At 49.4% G+C, this 24,927-nt stretch overlaps 2 protein-coding genes across 3 annotated transcripts in view; one reads left to right on the plus strand and one right to left on the minus strand.

The window, feature by feature from the left end:
* Positions 1–6,701, plus strand: part of LOC108801195 (cyclin-dependent kinase 5 activator 1-like) — a 9,215-nt gene extending 2,514 nt beyond the window's left edge. Inside the window, exon 2 of the mRNA XM_018573127.1 lies at positions 6,656–6,701. The gene's annotated coding sequence lies outside the window, so the exon portion shown is untranslated. The remainder of the gene's footprint in view (positions 1–6,655) is intronic.
* Positions 6,702–10,349: 3,648 nt separating this feature from the next.
* The window catches only part of LOC108801194 (unconventional myosin-Ig-like), a 119,532-nt gene continuing 104,954 nt past the window's right edge, over positions 10,350–24,927 (minus strand). For both annotated transcript variants that reach the window (XM_018573125.1, XM_018573126.1), the window contains one exon: positions 10,350–10,511. In XM_018573125.1, the coding sequence (XP_018428627.1) occupies positions 10,355–10,511 (157 nt within the window). In that variant the 3' untranslated portion in view covers positions 10,350–10,354. The remainder of the gene's footprint in view (positions 10,512–24,927) is intronic.

A 24,927-nucleotide genomic window follows, 5' to 3' on the forward strand; every position in this document is an offset into this window, starting at 1 on the left:
GGGTGGGGGTGTTATTTAAAAGATGAAATCTCATGCTACCGGCCTTGTTATATGTGTGTTAAAGGGAAGGTTCACCTCTGCGCCAACGCAGGGCTCAGACGGTGTAGCCTACTAACCAGTTCCCGGGGATTATTTCCCACCGGGAGGGGGGGGATGTATGCTGGTGTTAGCACACTGAGTCGGCTTTACATTAATGAGGAATAGATTGCTGTACAGGCGGCGTGTGACAGGCAGCTCACATGTCTTGTCTGCTGTATTATACGGATTACATGCATGGACTCCGCAGCCTGTGTGTGTGTGCCATGACTCTGTTTACATCGCGTGTGACTGTCATGTAGATATACTGGATGGTGACACTTTGTATCGCTGTGGACAGGAAGCCGGGGTTATTGTAGATGTGGGTACAGAGCTCTCCATCCACAGCGCTATACTTCATGCTACTACGGCTGGCGGGAACAAAGAGGGAGATTGTTCGGCTACTTCCCATCTCTCTCCCTCCCCTCTTCCTCTTTTCACCATTCTCATCTGTCATTCTTTTCTTTTACACATTTCCTCCATCTCTCCCTCAATCCTTTCTTTTGTCCTTCTGTTCTCTCTGACAGTTTCTCTTCTTATTCAGTGTTATGTTTTTCATCTCCTATACATTCTCTCTCTCTTCTCCTCCCCTTCTCTCTTCTCCTCTCCTCCCCTTCTCTCTTCTCCTCTCCTCCCCTTCTCTCTCCTCCTCTGCTCCCCTTCTCTTTCCTCTTTATCTCTCTCCTCTCTCTTCTATCTGCTTTCTCCCCCCTCTCCTATGTCCCTCTCCTTCTCTTCTCTCATCCCCGCTCTCTCTCTCTCTCTTCTCCTCCCCTTCCCCTTCTATTCTCTTCTCTTTTTCCTCTTTATCTCTCTCCTCTCTCTTTCTCTTCTCTCTGCTTTCTCCCCCTCTCCTATGTCCCTCTCCTTCTCTCATCACCCCCTCTCTCTTCTCTCCTTTCTCTCTCTCTTCTTCTCTCCTTTCCCTCCTTCCGCTCTCCCCTCATTCTCCTCTCTTTCCTCTCCTCCTCTTCTCTCTTCTATTCTCTTCTCTTTTTCCTCTTTATCTATCTCCTCTCTGCTTTCGCCCCCCTCTCCTATGTCCCTCTCCTTCTCTTCTCTCACCCCACCATCTCTCTCTCTCCCTCTCTTCTCTCCTTTCTCTCTCTCCCCTCTTCTCTATCTTTCCTCTCCCTCTTTCCTTTTTCTTCTCTCTCTCTCCTCTCCTCCCCCTCTCCCTTCTCTCTTCTATTCTCTTCTCTCTCCTCTCCCTTTCTCTTCTCTCTGCTTTCTCCCCCCTCTCCTATGTCCCTCTCCTTCTCTCCTCTCTTTCTCCTCTTCCCCTTTCTCTCTCCCCATCTCTCATCCCCCATCTTTCATCCATTGATGCTGGTGCCAGGTACACACTAAAGGGAACTTGCTAACCTGTATTTTAGGGTGCGTGCCCCATGGGGGTTATCCTCATAGTCACTAATCTGGGACAAGCGTGTGCATATCAAGTGTCGGGGTGACGCCTCCAGAGTTTCACCTTTACACTTCGGCAATGTGTCATATTTGCATTGTTGCGGGTTCCCTTTAGGGTTCATTGCTGGATGAATAATAACCAACCAGAGCTGAGTATTCCGGGGCTGAGATGTGGACACTGAGCTGGGACGTGATGAGGAATGGTCACACTGCATTGTATTCTGCACACATTTCATTACCTGTCAGTATTCCTGATCTGTGTGCTGATGGGATGCCTGCCAGGAGTGGCATTCTCTGTCAGTGGCACCATTATATAAGTACCTGGTTTGCAGTATTACCACCCTGAGAACAAACACTGGCGGGCTTTGATGTACAAAAACTGGGGCAGAGGATGTGCTGTCCATGTCAACCAATCAGATTCCAGCTTTTGTTTCTCCAGTGCAGAATAGGTAGTATTAGGGAGCATCTGATTGGTTGCTGTGGGGAACTTCATTGTTCTCTTCAGCTCCAGTTTTTACAGGTTTGGGCGTTTGTCTCCATAGTATCAGATGATCTGTACCTGGAATAGACCCTCTACAATGTGAATGGTGGTTGTGTTATTCTGGAAATGTAAATGCTGCTTGAACAACCAATCGTGTTTCACCCTCATTTTCCGAACCACATTGCAAGCAAAATGCTAAATGTTATTGGTTACTGTAGCCAACCTCCAGCTTTCAACCATTGGTGACTTGAATCACATGGCACGCTGAGTAAAGGGTTCTCCATGCGCCTGCACACAGGTGGGGGGCCTCAATAATGGGAATTTTGTTCTAAGCAGAGTACCTGCATGAAAAGCTGCTGATTGATGCAGCCATCCTGACTCTCAGCTAGCCTAGGAGTTTGGTGGACGCAGAGCTCTTCAGTTTTACTGGGGAAGACATGATTACTCCGGTTGTTGCAGGATCTTCGTACAATTACTTTGCTTTAGCATCCCTCCAATGGGTCTGTAGGGAGAGTGTCTGTGTTGCCCACTGCAGCCAACTGGGTTCCAGGTTTCCATTTCGTGTTTGGGAATTAAAGCATTTAGTTGCTATAGGCAACACCACGGATACATTTTTCGGTCCTCTAATGCACTTGGGTAGGTAATGCTCGATACCACGAGGTGGACAAGTTAAACATGGGTGGGGGTATCGTTTTTTACTGACCTCTTTGCAGGTACCCAGCCAAAGGGACGGATTCGAGGTTCCATACCAAATGTTTGTTATGATGAATGTCTTCGCAATGACGACTATTTATAGAGTTCCTGCTGTCTGTTATAAACATAAACATGTAATATATACTATAGGAGCAAAAGTATGAGGAGCAAATGATGGAGAGTACATACAGAGACATTGTAGACAATTGAGGTCCTCCATCCTTGAGGTCCCAGTTTGGTGAAGACCCTTTTCTGTTCCACCATGACCGTCCCCTGTGTACGAGCTCCATAAAGACATGGTGTGACCAGTATGGTGTGGAGGAACTTGAGTGTCCTCCACAGAGTCCTGACCTCCACCCTACTGAACACCTTTAGGGTGAATTGTAATGCCAACTGAGAGCCAGGTCTTCTCATCCAACAACAGCACCCGACCTCACAAATGGGAACAAGTACGAGGACCCCCCTTTTGATTGACCGTCCCCTGTGTACAAAGCCAGCTCCATAAAGACATGGTGTGACCAGTTTGGTGGAGGAACTCAAGTGCCCTGCACAGAGCCCCGACCTCAACCCTACTGAACACCTTTGGGATGAATTTAAAGTCTGGTCTTCTCATCCAACATCAGCACCCGACCTCACAAATGTTGTCTGAGTGGCCACAAATTCCAAAGGACACACATCTTGTGGAAAGCTTTTCCAGAAGTGTGGAGGCTGCTGTAGCCAACTCTATAATTATGCTCATGGTTCTGAAATGGGATGTCCATTAACTTCCTGTCAGTGAACAGTGCACATATTTGATGACCCGGCTGCCAATGTTTTCTTCATACTGAGGAAATAATGATTTCTGATCACATCAGTTGCATATTAATTCAAGGCATCCAATGATGAGTCCACTATATACAGGTGGAGAGACCATTTCTGGTAGGAAAGCGTCCATCCGCCATTTCACATCATGAGCACTGCTGATCGTTAGACGTTGGCTTTTCACCGCACAGTTTGTGGAAATGGCGTCCCTGAGTGAGGTCCGAGCTGGATCTTCCAACTCTCTATGGAGAAAAGGAACCATTTTTAGCATCTCCCATCTGATACATCAGAGAGGTCATCCCAGTGGGGTGCTCTGATTGAGTATGTACAGATGTTTCTCTGCCCGGTGCTCTTGGTGAGTCTGTGGTTAGCCACTGCACCCAATCAGATTCCAGCTGTCATTCTACATTATGGGATGGGCTGTTAGGTACAGCAATGGCGGCTTGCTTTGTTCCAGGTCATTCCTTCAGGACTCAGATATCACATCTAGTTCAGTATTTGCCATAGCTGCATAGAATAGCGAGATCTGGCATCTCATTGGCTTTACCGGGCAGCCAATCATCGACTTCCAATTTTTCTCGATTCCATTTGGCCATATCACTGCTGTAGCAGGGCATGCTGGGAGATAGAGGCAGCGATGTGTTGGGTCTGTAGGCTTCATGTCTCTTTCTGTTCCTCTAATGAACACATTGAGGCAAAACTCAATGTAAATCATTGACTGTCGCAGTCATTGATCATTATCCCGCCATTGCGGCAGAAACATGGATTCTGTCTGGTTTTTTACATATGATGAGACATCTTTTTCTCCCCCGCACAGTCTACATGGATCTGTGAGTCACTTGTGTGGGTGGAGACTACAGAGACCTCACATGAGAGTTGAACACGTTAATCTACCTACGATAGGAATTCTTAGCATCTGGCATAAGCATCCCTCGTGGTCAGATCACCTCGCTGGGTGGACTTAGGTGAAAGCACGAAGCAGGTCAATTTTATTTTTCATTCCACGTAGTGCACACGGCACGTTGGGGGATGACATATGTAGCAGTAGATCTGTGGTAAGTCTATGATATGATTGCCTTCCTAGGGGCCATAAGACGCAGTCGCCATTATTTCATTCATGAGAAGAATTAAGTGGAGGGAAATATTGTGTCAGGCCTGGAAGTGGAGGGAAATATTGTGTCAGGCCACTCTTTTCTTCCATTTCCACCAAAGACGTGTATACAAAATGTTAGATTCTGGGTTAGGATGGTTCTGATGGTGGTTGGATATTTCCCACTGCCCGCCATATTACAGAGATGATTATTTTGATATGCTGGTTGTGAAGAAGCTTCCAATTTATGGTAATATTTCAGGTAGAGAGCACTCCGTCATGTCTAAAGTCACCCGGTAGAAACACAAGTTCTCCATCTCTGGTCAGGAGGATCATAGCCAATATGGTGTACTCCTTGGGTGGTGTTATACTTCCGAAAAGGCTTTATTTTGGCCTGCATGTTCCCTGTGATAAGAGCTGGGATACATTTTCTGGAGATGTTCCACGTCCTCTCCGTCTTCTGCTTCATGCTTACCCTACAGACAGACATTGGGGCTATTCCAGCCTTTGTAAGAACTGAAGACTTGTCCATGTTGGCTTTGATTGGCAATAATATTCCACATTGGGAACCTAAACCCGGGTCTGTCTGATTTGTATCTACTTTCTATAGCGAGAACAGCCGTACCCAGCAGACTGATCATGACGGAACAATTGGTTGGTCAGGTTCGAAATTCTTGCCTGATTCCCACCATTTTACCCCATTGATAAGTTGTCCTTCTCAGTCCTTCCTTCCTGCTCCCTCCACATAAACGTGCACTTGGTGGACCCCAACATTCATGTTTATGGGTAACATTTCAGAAAAAGACCTTCTGATAATGGCATTCATATTCACTGTCATTGGAAAAGGAGCCAAAGATGGTGGTCTTAGCCAGGATTATTTCTGACCAAATTAGCCAACCCAGTTGAGGTATCTTCTCCTCCTCCGGAGTTTGGTATCCCAATTGCCAATCTCCGCAAGATTGGCAATGGGGATATGGAGATCCCCACCTTCAGATTTAGAGGTACACTTTGGTTGAAAGTGAAAGTTACACCATGAGATGCCTACGGGGAGCACCATCTGGATATTAGATATTACTGTAGTGGGCCACACATCTCCTGGAGCCTCCTTCTGGCCTCTGACATACCGCAAACCCAATTAAAAAAAAATATCCATACAGAGAGGTTCCTCACAGACGCCTGTCCCATTCAACCCTTCTTTGGAAGTTTAGCATTACAGGAAGCAGAGGGATAGAGAGGAAGTTGCAAAGCACAGGCTGTAGGAAATACACTCCCAGGGGCTCTGTGGGTAGATAACGAAAAATTGTTTACTTACCTATCGGTAATTTTCCTTTCCTGACGCCAATACATGGCAGCATACAATGGGGGCGGAGCTATATCCATTGTATGCTGCTATGTAGGTGTCAGGAAAACGGAAAATCGAATACTTACCTATCAGTAATTTTCCTTTCCTGACGCTAATACATGACAGCATACAATGGGTATGGCTCCGCCCCCATTGTATGCTGCCATGTAGGTGTCAGGAAATCTAGATTCTGGCTGCAGTGGATAACACAGATCTCTGATTAGTGTGAATGGATCAGACTTTTATTGTTTGATGGATATCATCAATAGCTCATTGATTTCCTTCACCTCCAGCTACACGATGGGACGGCTCCGAGGGGTTTTTGTTTTTTTTTATTTTTGAGGAATATTTCCTGTCTGATTTATTTCCCATCTGAATCAAAAGGCCTGCTCTTCGGGGGCGGGCCAGAAATGCTGTATTGTACATACTACCGATGACGATATTATTAATATTATGTTTCCGTGTGCGTGGTGCATGCAAGACTTTGATGTTCTTACGTTATGGGTTTCGTTTTTTTTCCTCTCACTTTGTAAATTATTTAATTTATAAGGAAACAAAAATGGTTCACAATTGATAAAAAAAAACAAAGTTTCCTCTGTGCAGACGGCAGGAAACACGTCTTGGGACGGACTTTGTTCATCTCAATTTTTTTTTTTTCGTTTGTAAGGACTTTTTTTTTTTCTTATGTGCTGACACTGGAGCATCTCTGCCGGAGGCGTCGGCCACGTCGCAGTCCTCGGACCCTCCTACTTGCGTTTTCCGGCACAAGTCTGAAAAGTGACTGATGGATTTTTGCCGTTGATTGTTAAAAAAAACAACAACAAAAAGAACAAAAAAACAAAACAACACACAGTCGGTCTCGCCTTTGTTCTGTCGCTGTGGTTTTATGGTTTTCATGGGCAACACTCGGAAAAAATGGGACGAGCCCCTTTGGCTTTGGGATATGGCCGTTTAAGAGTCACCTCAGGAAGCAAATCAAGAAGACGGCATGGCCGCCTGTGTGCGACGTGCTTGTGTTGATGTCAGGAGGATGGCAGGGAAGTGGAAACGATGTTACCGATGTGTTGTTTGAATATTTTTGGGGAAGTAAGGTGTTTTTAGGTCCGTCGTGTCTTGGCTGTGCGGGATGTCTGGGTCATGGGTAGATGCAGGTCCTCCCCACCACAGATGGGGAAATGTTTGTCCTCCTAATAATGGGACATCCACAGTGGCACTTTTCATGAAAATAAAAGTGAATAAAAATGGATCCTTGTCTCTCTCGTTATTTCACTGACCTGGCCCTGTCCTGGCATCGGTCACGTGGTGTTGGGTTGAAGGATCTCAGGATGATCCATCTCCTGACGTCTGTCCTCCATTGGACTACAGATTCCACGGATCACAGTAAAGAGTTCACATTTTCACTATTTTACAGTTTTATTACACTTTCTTTTTTTCATATACTATATACCCAAAATTGTGCGGTCACCTGACCATCACACCGACTATATGGCCAAAAGTACATGGATCCCCCTCCAAATAATTAACCTCAGGTGTTCTCAGTGAGGTGAAAGTTCAGTAAAGCTGAAGTTCTGTTAATACAAAGACATTGCAGACAATTGTGTTCTTCCAGCCTTGTGGTCACAGTTTGGTGAAGACCCTTTTCTGTTCCACCATCACTGTCCCCCGTGTACAAAGCCGGCTCCATATAGACATGGGGTGACCAGCTTGGTGGAGGAACTCGAGTGTCCTACACAGAGCCCTGACCTCAACCCTACTGAACACCTTTGGGATGAACTGGAACGCAGATTGTGAGTCGGGTCTTCCAACATCAGTACCTGACCTCACAAATGGGCACGAGTACGTGGGCCCCCCTTTTCTGTCGTGGCATGACTGCCCCCTGTGTACAAAGCCAACTCCATGCATACAAGGTCTGGCTAGTTTGACTTGTTCTGGTGACAATTAAGAGATGATTTCCCCTCACTTTGGAAGGTTCTACTTTCACTTCATGGTGTGTATTCGGAACAGGAAGTGAAGGGAAATCCCCCCTACTGCCGCCACCCAGCATAGTTCACTAAAAATATTTTGTTCTGGAACTTAAACACTATCTGGCCAAATGTTATGGACTTCTGAAAATCCCACCAATATGGGTTTGTTGGACATCCCATTAGAAAGCCATGGCCATTAATATGGAGTTGCCCACATCCCCTCATGGCCATTAATATTGAGTTGCCCCCATCCCCCCCCCCATGACCATTAATATGGAGTTGCACTACTGAACACCTTTGGGATGAACTGGAACGCAGATTGTGAGTCGGGTCTTCCAACATCAGTACCTGACCTCACAAATGGGCACGAGTACGTGGGCCCCCCTTTTCTGTCGTGGCATGACTGCCCCCTGTGTACAAAGCCAACTCCATGCATACAAGGTCTGGCTAGTTTGACTTGTTCTGGTGACAATTAAGAGATGATTTCCCCTCACTTTGGAAGGTTCTACTTTCACTTCATGGTGTGTATTCGGAACAGGAAGTGAAGGGAAATCCCCCCTACTGCCGCCACCCAGCATAGTTCACTAAAAATATTTTGTTCTGGAACTTAAACACTATCTGGCCAAATGTTATGGACTTCTGAAAATCCCACCAATATGGGTTTGTTGGACATCCCATTAGAAAGCCATGGCCATTAATATGGAGTTGCCCACATCCCCCCGTGGCCATTAATATGGAATTGTACCCCCTTTACAACAGTAACATCCTCCTACCCTATGGGAGGGTGTCTGTGGGAATCTGTGCCCATTTGTGAGGTCAAGGACTCATGTTGGATGAGAAGATCTGGCGCGCAATCGGCATTGCCATTCATCTCAGAGGTATTTATTAGGGATGAGGTCAGGTACTGATGCTGGATGAAAAGATCTTGCATTGAGCACTCCAATCATCCCAGTGGTGTTCAGTAGGTTTGAGGTCAGGGCTCTATGGAGGACACTGGAGTTCCTCCACCAAACCGGTCACACCATGTCTTTATGGAGATGGCTTTGTACACAGGGGACATGCTGGAGCAAAGGAACAGAGAAGGGCCTTTTGGGCCATACATGCTTCTGGCCATACACTGTATATATATATATATATACACACATAGAAAAGACTCTGTAACTATAGAGGTCATAGTGAGAAGGGACTAAAGGAATCTAAAAGTACACATGTGCACTGCCAAAAAATTTGTTTCGTTTCGTTTTAAATTCGGATTTGTGTTATTTCGTTTTTCAGGATTCGGGTGTGAAAGTCAATTCGGATTCGGAATTCGGATTCGGACGAAATTCGGTAGCGTTAGTACGAACGTTCGTTTCGTTTTCTGTTCTTATTCGTTTCGTCCGTTTGCAGCAAAAGTGACATTTGAGGGGGAAAAAATATTTTTCTCCTTCTCTAATGTCACTTTGCTCCAACGAACGAAACGAATAAGAACAGAAAACGAAACGAACGTTCGTACTAACGCTACCGAATTTCGGAAATGGAAATTCGGATTCGTTTGCATTTGTTATGTCTGTAATTCGGAATTTGGATACATCCGAATGTCCGAATTTACGAAAATTCGTCCGAATTTTGATTCGGAACGAAACGAATCGCACATGTCTATCTAAAAGCCCTCCAACTGAATCAGTTCAGTGCACAGTGAAACCTTCATAGAAGAGAAGGTGATCACAGGTCTCATTCCATCACATATCCCAAAAGTAAGGACAGTGGGTGGAGCCATGCAGATCACTCCTTCACACCCCATTGGCCAGATCCAGAACCGTTGGTGTATAGAGCAAATATAGTCTAATATTATAGAGACATTTATACCAAACTGCACACAGCTGTCTCGGGCTTTTAGACCATCATCAGTGCAGTGTATGGAAACCATGACGTCTATGGAGGAGGACTTGGGACCCAATGAGATCAATCTAAATGGGTTCCATGCCTTAGGTCTCGTTCACACCTAGGCGTATTGCATATGCGCGACCGTCGCGCGTTTCCGAAGGCTACTTGGCTGTATCCCAATGGAAACGCGCAACAAAACGGCCCAAAGTAGTACCTGAACCTTTTCAGTCGTGGGCCGTTTTGTAGCGCGTTAGGGACGGGCGGAAATACGCCAATGTGGGAACGAGACCATTGAATACATGGGGGGCGGGCTTTTCGATGATCGCAAGTACGATCTGCCTGTCCAAGATGGGCAGATGGAACGTTTTTTTAATTACCTTACAACCCTCGCACAACAAAAGTCTTGCGAGGGTTGTAAGGTGTGCGGCCAGCTTTACTACATAGAAGCCATGGTTCTGAGAAGGCCTTACTGTGACACACACACACACACATTGATGACTCTACGTTGTGTCGATGACTTTTGGTGGAACGTTCACACAATTCCGCCGAGAGCGGCGAGAAGTTTCACGCTTCCAGTTTAATAACATTATTTTGTTAGGAATGAATCTTGCCGGGTCCGCGGTGGGCGGGACCGTCTCTCAGTTCTTGGGCCAGTGTAGCACCAGGCCATTGCGCCCTTTGCAGAAGTCCGGTTTGGTTATATCGCTCCGGGTCTCCACGGACACCAGCCTCCGCCTTCCGCGCATATTCATCTGGATGCAGTCCGTCACCTTCACCGTGAGCTCCCATCTTTGCCTGAAACAGAGGTGAGAGGTGAATGATTGTGAGGACATACAAAGCTCGGGGGAGTAGCTTAGCCCATGCTGGCCTTCAAAGAGAACTATGAGGTCAGTGCTTTCCCCCATAGTTCTCCTAAGGGTCGGGGGAGGACACAAACTAGCGTCCTCCCGTCACCCTAAGCTCAGTATATAGGGAGCTACAGCTCGCGGTATACTGAGACCGCCGCAGCCCGGACGGATCCCGACATTACTGTGGAGATCCACCCAGCTGCGTGAGTGGCAGCTGGCTCTGCCTATCTAGAGGCAGAGCCAGCAGTACCCGCCCCCTCCCCCGTCCGTTCCTCCAGTCAGCGCTGGAGGATCGGACAAGGGAGGGGGGAATCCCTGCAGGGAGAGGTGAGTGACAGTCACCGCTCTCTGCAGGGAGATGATCGAGAAATGAGCGAGCGCCGGTATGTGTTCTCTCACTTCCCGATCTACTGAGCAGACCTGTGACAGTCTCATTGTCACAGGTCGGCTAGAACTATGAGGAGGAGTGAAAATCACCCCCCTCATAGTTCTTTTTTAAGGGCTCATTCACACGCGTGTGCACATCTGTCAGTGTGCGTCCAAGTGTGGGCAACCGGACCTGCACGCATGTGTTGGTTGGGGTCTGTGTGTAACTGCGTGCAGCTGCTTCCTCCCGTAGGGAGCCACAGGCAGCTGCACGCAATCACACGCAGCACCTGTGCCTCCCGGTGAGTAGGTCACTGCAGGGGAGTGCATGCCGTGTGAATGAGCCCTAATGAGTGAATGAGCAGGTGAATGATGGGCAGATATAAAAGCTGCAAACGAATGGAGCTCCATATTCATTAAATGTAAGTAGTGTAAGTACCAGAGTGTGACCTGGAATCAGCCATCCCCCGTACAGCAGAGCTCAGAGAGGGGGAGGAAGAAGCAGCACAAGAAACCAATCAGCAAGAGCAGAGGGACTACCCCACGCATGTCCAGCTCATCACTAGTCCCATGCTGGGAGCTCAGATAGTACAGAGTTAGGGAGCGCTCTTTGCAGAGACGCAGCCACGTGGATTTACACTGTTCACAACCTCGATGTGGAAATAGTTCATTTGGATTTTTTTGGGGCTGAATAGCTGGAAATGTTTAGATCATCCTTAGGTTGTGTGGCACCTCAATTCCCCTCCTTCTGGTGACCCGTCCATACAGGGGCACGGGGCCGGGAGACACCCGGAGCGGAGATCGGGTGACACCCCGCAGTGATGTCATCGCCATCTAATTGACGCCTGCCGGCGGCCATCTTGGTGATGGATCGGCAGGGAGAGGACGGGACGTTCACCCGGCGGGATGAGGTATGCCGCCGGGTCCCCTCCTCTCCAGACACTGTCCGTGACCGAGTGCCCGACATTAGAGTGTCAGCTCCTCTGTACAGAGACTGATGGGACTGTGGGGGGAGGGGACATTAGAGTGTAAGCTCCTCTGTACAAAGATTGATGTGACTGTGGGGGAGGGGACATTAGAGTGTAAGCTCCTCTGTACAAAGATTGATGTGACTGTGGGGGAGGGGACATTAGAGTGTAAGCTCCTCTGTACAAAGATTGATGTGACTGTGGGGGAGGGGACATTAGAGTGTAAGCTCCTCTGTACAAAGATTGATGTGACTGTGGGGGAGGGGACATTAGAGTGTAAGCTCCTCTGTACAAAGATTGATGTGACTGTGGGGGAGGGGACATTAGAGTGTAAGCTCCTCTGTACAAAGATTGATGTGACTGTGGGGGAGGGGACATTAGAGTGTAAGCTCCTCTGTACAAAGATTGATGTGACTGTGGGGGAGGGGACATTAGAGTGTAAGCTCCTCTGTACAAAGATTGATGTGACTGTGGGGGAGGGGACATTAGAGTGTAAGCTCCTCTGTACAAAGATTGATGTGACTGTGGGGGAGGGGACATTAGAGTGTAAGCTCCTCTGTACAAAGATTGATGTGACTGTGGGGGAGGGGACATTAGAGTGTAAGCTCCTCTGTACAAAGATTGATGTGACTGTGGGGGAGGGGACATTAGAGTGTAAGCTCCTCTGTACAAAGATTGATGTGACTGTGGGGGAGGGGACATTAGAGTGTAAGCTCCTCTGTACAAAGATTGATGTGACTGTGGGGGAGGGGACATTAGAGTGTAAGCTCCTCTGTACAAAGATTGATGTGACTGTGGGGGAGGGGACATTAGAGTGTAAGCTCCTCTGTACAAAGATTGATGTGACTGTGGGGGAGGGGACATTAGAGTGTAAGCTCCTCTGTACAAAGATTGATGTGACTGTGGGGGAGGGGACATTAGAGTGTAAGCTCCTCTGTACAAAGATTGATGTGACTGTGGGGGAGGGGACATTAGAGTGTAAGCTCCTCTGTACAAAGATTGATGTGACTGTGGGGGAGGGGACATTAGAGTGTAAGCTCCTCTGTACAAAGATTGATGTGACTGTGGGGGAGGGGACATTAGAGTGTAAGCTCCTCTGTACAAAGATTGATGTGACTGTGGGGGAGGGGACATTAGAGTGTAAGCTCCTCTGTACAAAGATTGATGTGACTGTGGGGGAGGGGACATTAGAGTGTAAGCTCCTCTGTACAAAGATTGATGTGACTGTGGGGGAGGGGACATTAGAGTGTAAGCTCCTCTGTACAAAGATTGATGTGACTGTGGGGGAGGGGACATTAGAGTGTAAGCTCCTCTGTACAAAGATTGATGTGACTGTGGGGGAGGGGACATTAGAGTGTAAGCTCCTCTGTACAAAGATTGATGTGACTGTGGGGGAGGGGACATTAGAGTGTAAGCTCCTCTGTACAAAGATTGATGTGACTGTGGGGGAGGGGACATTAGAGTGTAAGCTCCTCTGTACAAAGATTGATGTGACTGTGGGGGAGGGGACATTAGAGTGTAAGCTCCTCTGTACAAAGATTGATGTGACTGTGGGGGAGGGGACATTAGAGTGTAAGCTCCTCTGTACAAAGATTGATGTGACTGTGGGGGAGGGGACATTAGAGTGTAAGCTCCTCTGTACAAAGATTGATGTGACTGTGGGGGAGGGGACATTAGAGTGTAAGCTCCTCTGTACAAAGATTGATGTGACTGTGGGGGAGGGGACATTAGAGTGTAAGCTCCTCTGTACAAAGATTGATGTGACTGTGGGGGAGGGGACATTAGAGTGTAAGCTCCTCTGTACAAAGATTGATGTGACTGTGGGGGAGGGGACATTAGAGTGTAAGCTCCTCTGTACAAAGATTGATGTGACTGTGGGGGAGGGGACATTAGAGTGTAAGCTCCTCTGTACAAAGATTGATGTGACTGTGGGGGAGGGGACATTAGAGTGTAAGCTCCTCTGTACAAAGATTGATGTGACTGTGGGGGAGGGGACATTAGAGTGTAAGCTCCTCTGTACAAAGATTGATGTGACTGTGGGGGAGGGGACATTAGAGTGTAAGCTCCTCTGTACAAAGATTGATGTGACTGTGGGGGAGGGGACATTAGAGTGTAAGCTCCTCTGTACAAAGATTGATGTGACTGTGGGGGGAGGGGGCATTAGAGTGTAAGCTCCTCTGTACAGAGACTGATGCCATGTGTTTTATTCCCTCTCCCCCTCCTAGCTGGGTATCAGATGCGCATTATGAGTTCAGTGGGTGTCCGCGGCGGGGGATCAGCGCTCACACCTCATTGTCCCTCTATGACCTCTGACCTCCCCCTGGTGTCCTGTCACCTCCTCTCTGACCCCGGAGGTCATAGGATCACAGAGAACTCCGCTGGCCAGCTGTCTGGGGCTCTCCGGCCATTGTACAGATATATCATTTGTCGCTTTGTATCACTCTAAAGAGGACCTGTCATTTCAAAAGCCATCTGCAGGTGCAGCACAATTGGAGAACATTCGATTTGTAGCACCATGCATGTGTGGAATGTTCGGTGTTTTGTAGCATTAGGCGGGTGCGTTGTCATGTGACAGCGTGCGTTTCCTGCATTACTGACGCACATTTCTAATGTATTTTTAACTTAAAAAAAAGAAAAATATTTCAAAATGTAATTTTTTGAGTTCTGATCATTTTAAAGAAAAGACGTAGAAATCGGATGAACTTTGTACTTTGTCTGTAAAGACGGAGCAGCCGACACACATAGATGAAGCAGAGGGACCGCCGGAGCTGTGGGGGGTGATGACATCACAGAGATATAGGAGGACAAGACCCCTCTGTTCCCTCCGACAGACATCGATGACATCACATCCTGCCACTCCAGGGACGGGGATCCTGAACATGAATGGGAAGCACAATGGAGGCCGAGTGATGGAACAGAGAGGCAGCTGAAGCCATCCCACAGACATGACCGGACTGAGGATTCTGATACTGACAAGTCCGATCTCTGGGGAACCCCCCCGAGCCTTCCGGATGAGGCAGCCGAGAGGAGAGCTACATCTACAGCGCCACTCCACCCAAAGCTGATATTTCAGTATTATGAGGGACCCCCCCCCATCCCTGTGCTGAGTTCCCGGGTCTGTACACCCGCTGTGCCCATTATGAGGGGCCCCCACCATCCCTGTGCTGAGTTCCCGGGTCTGTACACCCGCTGTGCCCATTATGAGGGGCTCCCACCACCCCTGTGCTGAGTTCCCGGGTCTGTACACCCGCTGTGCCCATTATGAGGGGCCCCCACCATCCCTGTGCTGAGTTCCCGGGTCTGTACACCTGCTGTGCCCATTATGAGGAGCTCCCACCATCCCTGTGATGAGTGCCCGGGTAGGCCCACTGCAAGGGTTAATTTGTATTCTGCGCGGAGTTCCTCTTCAGTTCTGGACTCAAATGGGTTAAATATTTGTAGTACAACATACGTCTTAAAGCTGATGGGGTGGGGGAGGGGCTCTGGGAGATGGTTGCAGCCTAATTATTGATTATTACCAATAGCCAATATCACTTCCTCTCTGGTTATCGGTGCGTCCCTCTCCCGTATCCGGCGTCAGAGGGGTTAAGCGGGAAGCGAATATAATAGGACGGGGTGGGCGGCGGCGGCGGGCGCAGGTCTCCATCTGGCCGCTCATTTCCGGGGCTCTTCCTCTTCTCCTGTGAAATATTTATAGCGACGCACACAGATCTGGGCCGAGGTGCCCCGCGCGCTGCTAATATTAACACGGCACAGAAACGAGGGCACGGACGCATGGTGCACGCCCCGGGGCGACCGCGACAACCCCATCCCCGACACGTTGTGACCCACAGCGCAGAGTGTGCCTCTCCCACAGGAACATGTGGAGGGAAGACTGAGCAATGGCCGCCGAGGCCACACCCACCAAAACCATAACTACCATCCAGATGTATGTATGCTCTGTACAGCGCTGCGCTATATGTCAGAGCTATATACATGTATGACTGGGGGGGAGGGGACATTAGAGTGTAAGCTCCTCAGTACAGAGACTGATGTGACTGTGGGGGAGGGGACATTAGAGGGTAAGCTCCTCAGTACAGAGACTGATGTGACTGTGGGGGAGGGGACATTAGAGGGTAAGCTCCTCAGTACAGAGACTGATGTGACTGTGGGGGAGGGGACATTAGAGGGTAAGCTCCTCAGTACAGAGACTGATGTGACTGTGGGGGAGGGGACATTAGAGGGTAAGCTCCTCAGTACAGAGACTGATGTGACTGTGGGGGAGGGGACATTAGAGGGTAAGCTCCTCAGTACAGAGACTGATGTGACTGTGGGGGAGGGGACATTAGAGGGTAAGCTCCTCAGTACAGAGACTGATGTGACTGTGGGGGAGGGGACATTAGAGGGTAAGCTCCTCAGTACAGAGACTGATGTGACTGTGGGGGAGGGGACATTAGAGGGTAAGCTCCTCAGTACAGAGACTGATGTGACTGTGGGGGAGGGGACATTAGAGGGTAAGCTCCTCAGTACAGAGACTGATGTGACTGTGGGGGAGGGGACATTAGAGGGTAAGCTCCTCAGTACAGAGACTGATGTGACTGTGGGGGAGGGGACATTAGAGGGTAAGCTCCTCAGTACAGAGACTGATGTGACTGTGGGGGAGGGGACATTAGAGGGTAAGCTCCTCAGTACAGAGACTGATGTGACTGTGGGGGAGGGGACATTAGAGGGTAAGCTCCTCAGTACAGAGACTGATGTGACTGTGGGGGAGGGGACATTAGAGGGTAAGCTCCTCAGTACAGAGACTGATGTGACTGTGGGGGAGGGGACATTAGAGGGTAAGCTCCTCAGTACAGAGACTGATGTGACTGTGGGGGAGGGGACATTAGAGGGTAAGCTCCTCAGTACAGAGACTGATGTGACTGTGGGGGAGGGGACATTAGAGGGTAAGCTCCTCAGTACAGAGACTGATGTGACTGTGGGGGAGGGGACATTAGAGGGTAAGCTCCTCAGTACAGAGACTGATGTGACTGTGGGGGAGGGGACATTAGAGGGTAAGCTCCTCAGTACAGAGACTGATGTGACTGTGGGGGAGGGGACATTAGAGGGTAAGCTCCTCAGTACAGAGACTGATGTGACTGTGGGGGAGGGGACATTAGAGGGTAAGCTCCTCAGTACAGAGACTGATGTGACTGTGGGGGAGGGGACATTAGAGGGTAAGCTCCTCAGTACAGAGACTGATGTGACTGTGGGGGAGGGGACATTAGAGGGTAAGCTCCTCAGTACAGAGACTGATGTGACTGTGGGGGAGGGGACATTAGAGGGTAAGCTCCTCAGTACAGAGACTGATGTGACTGTGGGGGAGGGGACATTAGAGGGTAAGCTCCTCAGTACAGAGACTGATGTGACTGTGGGGGAGGGGACATTAGAGGGTAAGCTCCTCAGTACAGAGACTGATGTGACTGTGGGGGAGGGGACATTAGAGGGTAAGCTCCTCAGTACAGAGACTGATGTGACTGTGGGGGAGGGGACATTAGAGGGTAAGCTCCTCAGTACAGAGACTGATGTGACTGTGGGGGAGGGGACATTAGAGGGTAAGCTCCTCAGTACAGAGACTGATGTGACTGTGGGGGAGGGGACATTAGAGGGTAAGCTCCTCAGTACAGAGACTGATGTGACTGTGGGGGAGGGGACATTAGAGGGTAAGCTCCTCAGTACAGAGACTGATGTGACTGTGGGGGAGGGGACATTAGAGGGTAAGCTCCTCAGTACAGAGACTGATGTGACTGTGGGGGAGGGGACATTAGAGGGTAAGCTCCTCAGTACAGAGACTGATGTGACTGTGGGGGAGGGGACATTAGAGGGTAAGCTCCTCAGTACAGAGACTGATGTGACTGTGGGGGAGGGGACATTAGAGGGTAAGCTCCTCAGTACAGAGACTGATGTGACTGTGGGGGAGGGGACATTAGAGGGTAAGCTCCTCAGTACAGAGACTGATGTGACTGTGGGGGAGGGGACATTAGAGGGTAAGCTCCTCAGTACAGAGACTGATGTGACTGTGGGGGAGGGGACATTAGAGGGTAAGCTCCTCAGTACAGAGACTGATGTGACTGTGGGGGAGGGGACATTAGAGGGTAAGCTCCTCAGTACAGAGACTGATGTGACTGTGGGGGAGGGGACATTAGAGGGTAAGCTCCTCAGTACAGAGACTGATGTGACTGTGGGGGAGGGGACATTAGAGGGTAAGCTCCTCAGTACAGAGACTGATGTGACTGTGGGGGAGGGGACATTAGAGGGTAAGCTCCTCAGTACAGAGACTGATGTGACTGTGGGGGAGGGGACATTAGAGGGTAAGCTCCTCAGTACAGAGACTGATGTGACTGTGGGGGAGGGGACATTAGAGGGTAAGCTCCTCAGTACAGAGACTGATGTGACTGTGGGGGAGGGGACATTAGAGGGTAAGCTCCTCAGTACAGAGACTGATGTGACTGTGGGGGAGGGGACATTAGAGGGTAAGCTCCTCAGTACAGAGACTGATGTGACTGTGGGGGAGGGGACATTAGAGGGTAAGCTCCTCAGTACAGAGACTGATGTGACTGTGGGGGAGGGGACATTAGAGGGTAAGCTCCTCAGTACAGAGACTGATGTGACTGTGGGGGAGGGGACATTAGAGGGTAAGCTCCTCAGTACAGAGACTGATGTGACTGTGGGGGAGGGGACATTAGAGTGTAAGCTCCTCTGTACAGAGACTGATGTGACCGACTCAGTGTTCTCTGCACTCGGCATCTTACAGTGATGTGAATGTATAATAGCCGGTAGGCGGTGCTGGGACTTGTAGTAGCCGTGTTGCCCGGGGGGGAGGGGTGGCGGCACCTGTGTGGAGGGATTATCAGTGGGAAGGTGAGAGTTACATGCTTGCGGTGCGTGTTGGGTGTATGACAGTCGCTGGCATCACGTTGGACGGTTGCCATGGTAACGATGGAGGTGGCAGCATCTTGGCCGTCCTTTCTCTGCCGAGCCATAAGATGAACGATCCCGAGATTCCGATCAGCTGATCCATCCATCCCGGAGGAAGCTCGGATCCCTTCAGTCCGGCTTCTGGTATGTCAGTGATTATAGAACATGAATTCTAAGCTGAAGATTGATAAGAACATCCGAAATCTTAATATAAAATGTGTAACCCCGTTATGTGCATTCCCGTTATCATCTGCCAACCTCCTGCAAAGCAGAAATCAGGCTGTGAGTGGGAGGGTCTGCACTGCGAACATTCCACGGTCTGATACATTGTGTTTCTTCAGCACCGTATAATGGACAGCTCCAGAATCCGTATTGTGTATCGGGATCAGCATGCCGAGCGGCATTCATTGGGGATCGTTAGTGTTGGGGGATGGGAGGTCGGCTCTATGGTTGTTCTCTCCCATTTCCCAGCTCGGGTGTGATACGCGACGCTGGAGACGCGGACAATCCGGACATTTCATACAAAGCCATTCCATGTTCCAGAACGATGTATCTCTTCGCTCCCTGAGCACTTCCTCTGCCAGGAGGCAGCTCTCCCCCCGTGTAGGATATATATGTGAGAATAGGTTCAAGTGGGCGGAGCTTCAAGGACAACACAACTCGCCAAATCTTATTATATAAAAGTTCTCAGAACGCGGTCACCCTCCCAGAGGTTGTTCAGCATCTCCAGTCACAAAATAAACATTCATTCAGCCTTCTGGCCTCAGACCCAGGCCCGTCAATGCTCAAACCCATACTGTGTGCACTCCCCCCCCCCCCTCCAGACTCCTGGGTAAAACCCTCCTTGGGGTGGAGACCTCCTTTGTCTCCTGGCTGAAGCCCACCTGACCCTTGGGGTGGAGACCTCCTCTGTCTCCTGGCTGAAGCCCTCCTGATCCTTGGGGTGGAGACTTCCTCTGTCTCCTAGCTGAAGCCCTCCTGACCCTTGGGGGTGGAGACCTCCTCTGTCTCCTGGCTGGAGCCCTCCTGATCCTTGGGGTGGAGACCTCCTCTGTCTTCTGGCTGAAGCCCTCCTGACCCTTGGGGTGGAGACCTCCTCTGTCTCCTGGCTGAAGCCTTCCTGATCCTTGGGGTGGAGACCTCTTCTGTCTCCTGGTTGAAGCCCTCCTGACCCCTGGGGTGGAGACCTCCTCTGTCTCCTGGCTGAAGCCCTCCTGACCCCTGGGGTGGAGACCTCCTCTGTCTCCTGGCTGAAGCCTTCCTGAACCTTGGGGTGGAGACCTCCGCTGTCTCCTGGCTGAAGCCCTCCTGATCCTTGGGGTGGAGACCTCCTCTGTCTCCTGGTTGAAGCCCTCCTGATCCTTGGGGTGGAGACCTCCTCTGTCTCCTGGCTGAAGCCCTCCTGACCCTTGGGGTGGAGACCTCCTGTCTCCTGGCTCAAGGCCTCCTGATCCTTGGGGTGGGGATCTTCTCTGTCTCCTAGCTGAAGTCCTCCTGATTCCTGAGGTGGAGACCTCTATTGTCCCTTGGGTGAAGCCCTCTTGACTCCTGGAAGGGAGATCTCCTTTGACTCCTAGGATGAAGCCCTCCTGACCCCTGGGGTGGAGACCTCCTCTGTCTCCTGGCTGAAGCCCTCCTGACCCTTGGGGTGGAGACCTCCGCTGTCTCCTGGCTGAAGCCTTCCTGAACCTTGGGGTGGAGACCTCCGCTGTCTCCTGGCTGAAGCCCTCCTGATCCTTGGGGTGGAGACCTCCTCTGTCTCCTGGTTGAAGCCCTCCTGATCCTTGGGGTGGAGATCTTCTCTGTCTCCTAGCTGAAGCCCTCATGATCCTTGGGGTGGAGACCTCCTCTGTCTCCTGGTTGAAGCCCTCCTGATCCTTGGGGTGGAGATCTTCTCTGTCTCCTAGCTGAAGCCCTCATGATCCTTGGGGTGGAGACCTCCTCTGTCTCCTGGCTCAAGCACCTCCTGATCCTTGGGGTGGGGATCTTCTCTGTCTCCTAGCTGAAGCCCTCATGATCCTTGGGGTGGAGACCTCCTCTGTCTCCTGGCTCAAGCACCTCCTGATCCTTGGGGTGGGGATCTTCTCTGTCTCCTAGCTGAAGTCCTCCTGAATCTTGGGGTGGATACCTCCCTTATCTCCTGGTTGAAGCCCTCCTGACCCCTGGGATGGGGACCTCTTCTGACTTCTGGTGTAAAGCCCTTCTGATTCTAGGCGTGGAGACCTCCTCTGTCTCCTCAATAAAAGCCTCCTGATTCCTGTGGTGGACACCTCTATTGTCCCCTGGGTGAAGCCCACCGTGATATTCAGACTCACCTCGGGCACATGATGAGCTTTGTTCTAATTGCCTATTTACATTGTGACACTGTCTGCTCCTGTCAGATGTACAATTCTGGATGTGATTATAGTGAGGATCTGGAGGGCCAATGTTGTGGACGGCGGTTTCTCAACTACACATGGCGAGGCCTCCGGGGTTTATGAGGGAAGGAGAAGATGGAGAATGGAGAAAAAAATAACTTTTTGATTTCTTGGGATCTTGTTCTGGGTCATGGAGGCTTTGAAGAGCTTTGGTGGGATGAAGGCCCCATTCCCAGGTCCACATCTTCCATGGTAGCCAGACCTCATTATTAGTCTCAGCCATCCACAGACCTATATGTAGGTGAGCGGACTGATGCTGAGGTCCCTGCTGCTGGGTGAAAAGGCTGAGTGCTACAAGAAAACTAAAAATGCACAAGTGCTGCCAGTTGGGGAACCCGTTGAGGAAGCACCTTGTTAGGAACTTGAGATTAGTTTTTGTCTCGGGCAAGAAGACGTTTTGTTAGATTTATGTCATGGACTGTACTGACGCTGTACAAAGACCTGCATTGAACTGTGTTTGTTTGCTGCCTTGCTGAACAAACCTGCTTGGACTGTTCCTGGGTGTCCTTGTCTGCATGGCTTACTGCTGCCGATACTAGTTGAGTTGGTCCCCCTTACAATATAAAACATACACTATATTGCCAAAAGTAATGGGACGCACATGAACTCTAATGGCCCCCCAGTCTTAGTCCGTAGGGTTCAGTATTGGGTTATTGCCTCGTCCTATACACCGGGGACCATGGAGGGGATTGGAACACCTGAATCAGATGATTTGGAGGGGGAGGGGTCCCAATACTTTTGGCAATATACACACACACAGAGTTTCTGTTGCTGGGCAGGTTTCCACGCACACCTCCACGTTCCCTGCCATGTCCGCCCTGTGTAGGTGTCGCGCGGTGGCAGTAATAAACAGAATCGTCTGTTCTCTCCTCCCCGGCAGCCTCCTAATTTAGCCTAAGCCATTAATGAGCATTCCTGCGGTCGCCTAGCAACCGACCAGCCAGCCGTCTGTAAATTGGGACAACGAGACCTCGGCAGGGTATCGATTGATGTCTGCGCCTCCGCCGCGTGCTGCCGGATCCGGCATCGTGACTGGCATGTGACCCCAGGGGGCCGATGAGTAGGTTTGTCCCGGTGACCACACTGATGGGAAATCCAAAATGTTACATTTGTCCCCGAGGCTTGTTTACACCTTAGCATTGCGCACATGGCACAAACATGTGCAGCGGTACCGTACGGAGGTCAGATAGAAGACTGAAGGGAAGGACGGAGGTCAGATAGAAGACTGAAGGGAAGGACGGAGGTCAGATAGAAGACTGAAGGGAAGGATGGAGGTCAGATAGAAGACTGAAGGGAAGGACGGAGGTCAGATAGAAGACTGAAGGGGAGGACGGAGGTCAGATATAAGACTGAAGGGGAGGTCGGAGGTCAGATAGAAGACTGAAGGGGAGGACGGAGGTCAGATAGAAGACTGAAGGGGACGACGGAGGTCAGATAGAAGACTGAAGGGGAGGACGGAGGTCAGATATAACTAATTGCATGGGTGGGATAATGAATGCGGCCGAGCAGAGTGCTGCACAGTGACAGTGTCCAGACATTTGGGGCAGGATTTATACACACATTGGCTAAATACTGATTACTGGACATTCTCACCACTAGAGGGAGCTGATGAGCATGCTCGTTGGCTCCATCTACAGGTAAGAATGCCATGCGAATGTCCATGCCTCCCACAGTACATAGCGTTCTCCTGACACTCACCATACTGCCAACCACCAATCAGAGAGCAGGGTTCCTTCTGTGCAGGAGAAGATGCATTCCTTCCCCCATTTTATTGGTCGGGATGGAATGGCAGAGAGGACGATGAAAAAACAAAATCTGTTTCTTGATGGGTCACGTGACCAACAACAGGCAACACACAGGTGGAAAGTGACTGTTGGGTCACATTGGCGCGGTGCCATCTTCCTGCACATGGAGATGAGGCTGAGCTGCGTGTCGGAGGAAATGATAGTGACACGGGCCCCCGGGGGCTCCCCCGGCTCTTATCTAATGATCCCAAATACAGCTCAGCGCAGATTTAATTTAAATTTCCCGAGAGGTTCCCAAGAGACCGAAACCTATACTGAGGAGGGAAAGCAAACAGACCCACATCCCGCGGATACGCCGCGCCCCGAATGTGGAGATGGCGACACTGAAATGTATTCACTCTCTATTCTCCTTTATTTCTACGGGACCAACTGAAAATGATTTGATTTTTTATGTAATCCGCAAACAATGTTACTTTGTATCTCTCTATCTCCCTCTGATCAATGTTTATAAACAATGTTACTTTGTATCTCTCTATCTCCCTCTGATCAATGTTTATAAACAATGTTACTTTGTATCTCTCTATCTCCCTCTGATCAATGTTTATAAACAATGTTACTTTGTATCTCTCTATCTCCCTCTGATCAATGTTTATATACAATGTTACTTTGTATCTCTCTATCTCCCTCTGATTAATGTTTATAAACAATGTTACTTTGTATCTCTCTATCTCTCCTCTGATCAATGTTTATAAACAATGTTACTTTGTATCTCCCTCTGATCAATGTTTATAAACAATGTTACTTTGTATCTCTCTCTTGTTTGATCCATCTAAATGTAACATGTCAGCACAGGTGAAGTCTCGTGTACTGAATCACTTACTGGCTTCCTAAATTCTTTGGAAACACTAAAGCCGACAACATTCTGCTCTCCTTCCTGGTTCTGTTCCCTCTTAATATGGCATCAATAAAACCCAGGATCTCAGTGCGGGGATGGTGGGAACCACTCATATGGGACACAACAGGCATGCAGAATTGGGGGGTTTATCTTTTTCCACCAAACACTAAAATGTTGGTCCTTTAAATTTGTTCTCTTGCTTCTGCTTGTTGATCACATTTTGCATTAGGCTGCTCGCTGTGCCGTGTGATATTTCTTCTGTTAGCGGCTGAGAGAGAAGAACAATGTGACAGACAGAAGCGACTGCTCAATTCAGTGAAAATTACAGTTTTGGTGTGAAAACTTCCATGTTTTGGGTTTAGTTGCTATATTACCACCTCACAAAGTTATCTTTGTTCATTTCAGCCTCTAGCTTCCAGGAATGATGCATTGCTCAGTAAGAAAAGCAAACAGGCTCAGGCTGTCCATGTAGCACCCAATCAGATCATCCTATTCCTTCCACCAGCTCAGTGCAGGCGGAGAGGGGATTATCGGGGTGCTGTGAACAATGAAGTCACATTAATAAGTAAGGCTGATATGCTGCATTCAGCTCTGATTATTCTAATTCCCGCAGTCATTTGTGTCCCTGCCCCTCCCACAATAGTGAGATTTCCTCCAGTAGTTTGTGTCTCTGCCCCTCCCACAATTGTGAGATTTCCTCCAATAGTTGGTGGTGTCTCTGCCACTCCCACAATGGTGAGATTTCCCCCAGTAGTTAATGTCTCTGCCCCCCCCCCCTCCCCACAGGGGAGGGTGACACCTTCATTTGGCTTTGTCAGTTGGATGGGACTTGTAAGTTTCATTTCTCTATTGGAATTCCTGAGACGTATATGTAACTCAGCGGGCAGAAAACACGGAATTAACCTTTTATTGTCATTTTAGTAAAAATCCCGTCGCTTGGCCTCGGGGTGGATTTGTTCCCCGCGGCGCTGACCAGCAGTCCACATCTGATCGTTGTCACCAGCAGTCATTGAGGCTGCCCTGGTTCCCCCCCCCC

Source organism: Nanorana parkeri, unplaced genomic scaffold (genome assembly GCF_000935625.1).
Source record: "Nanorana parkeri isolate BGI_ZX_2015 unplaced genomic scaffold, ASM93562v1 scaffold2245, whole genome shotgun sequence".
In the NCBI taxonomy this organism is placed as follows: Eukaryota; Metazoa; Chordata; class Amphibia; order Anura; family Dicroglossidae; genus Nanorana; species Nanorana parkeri.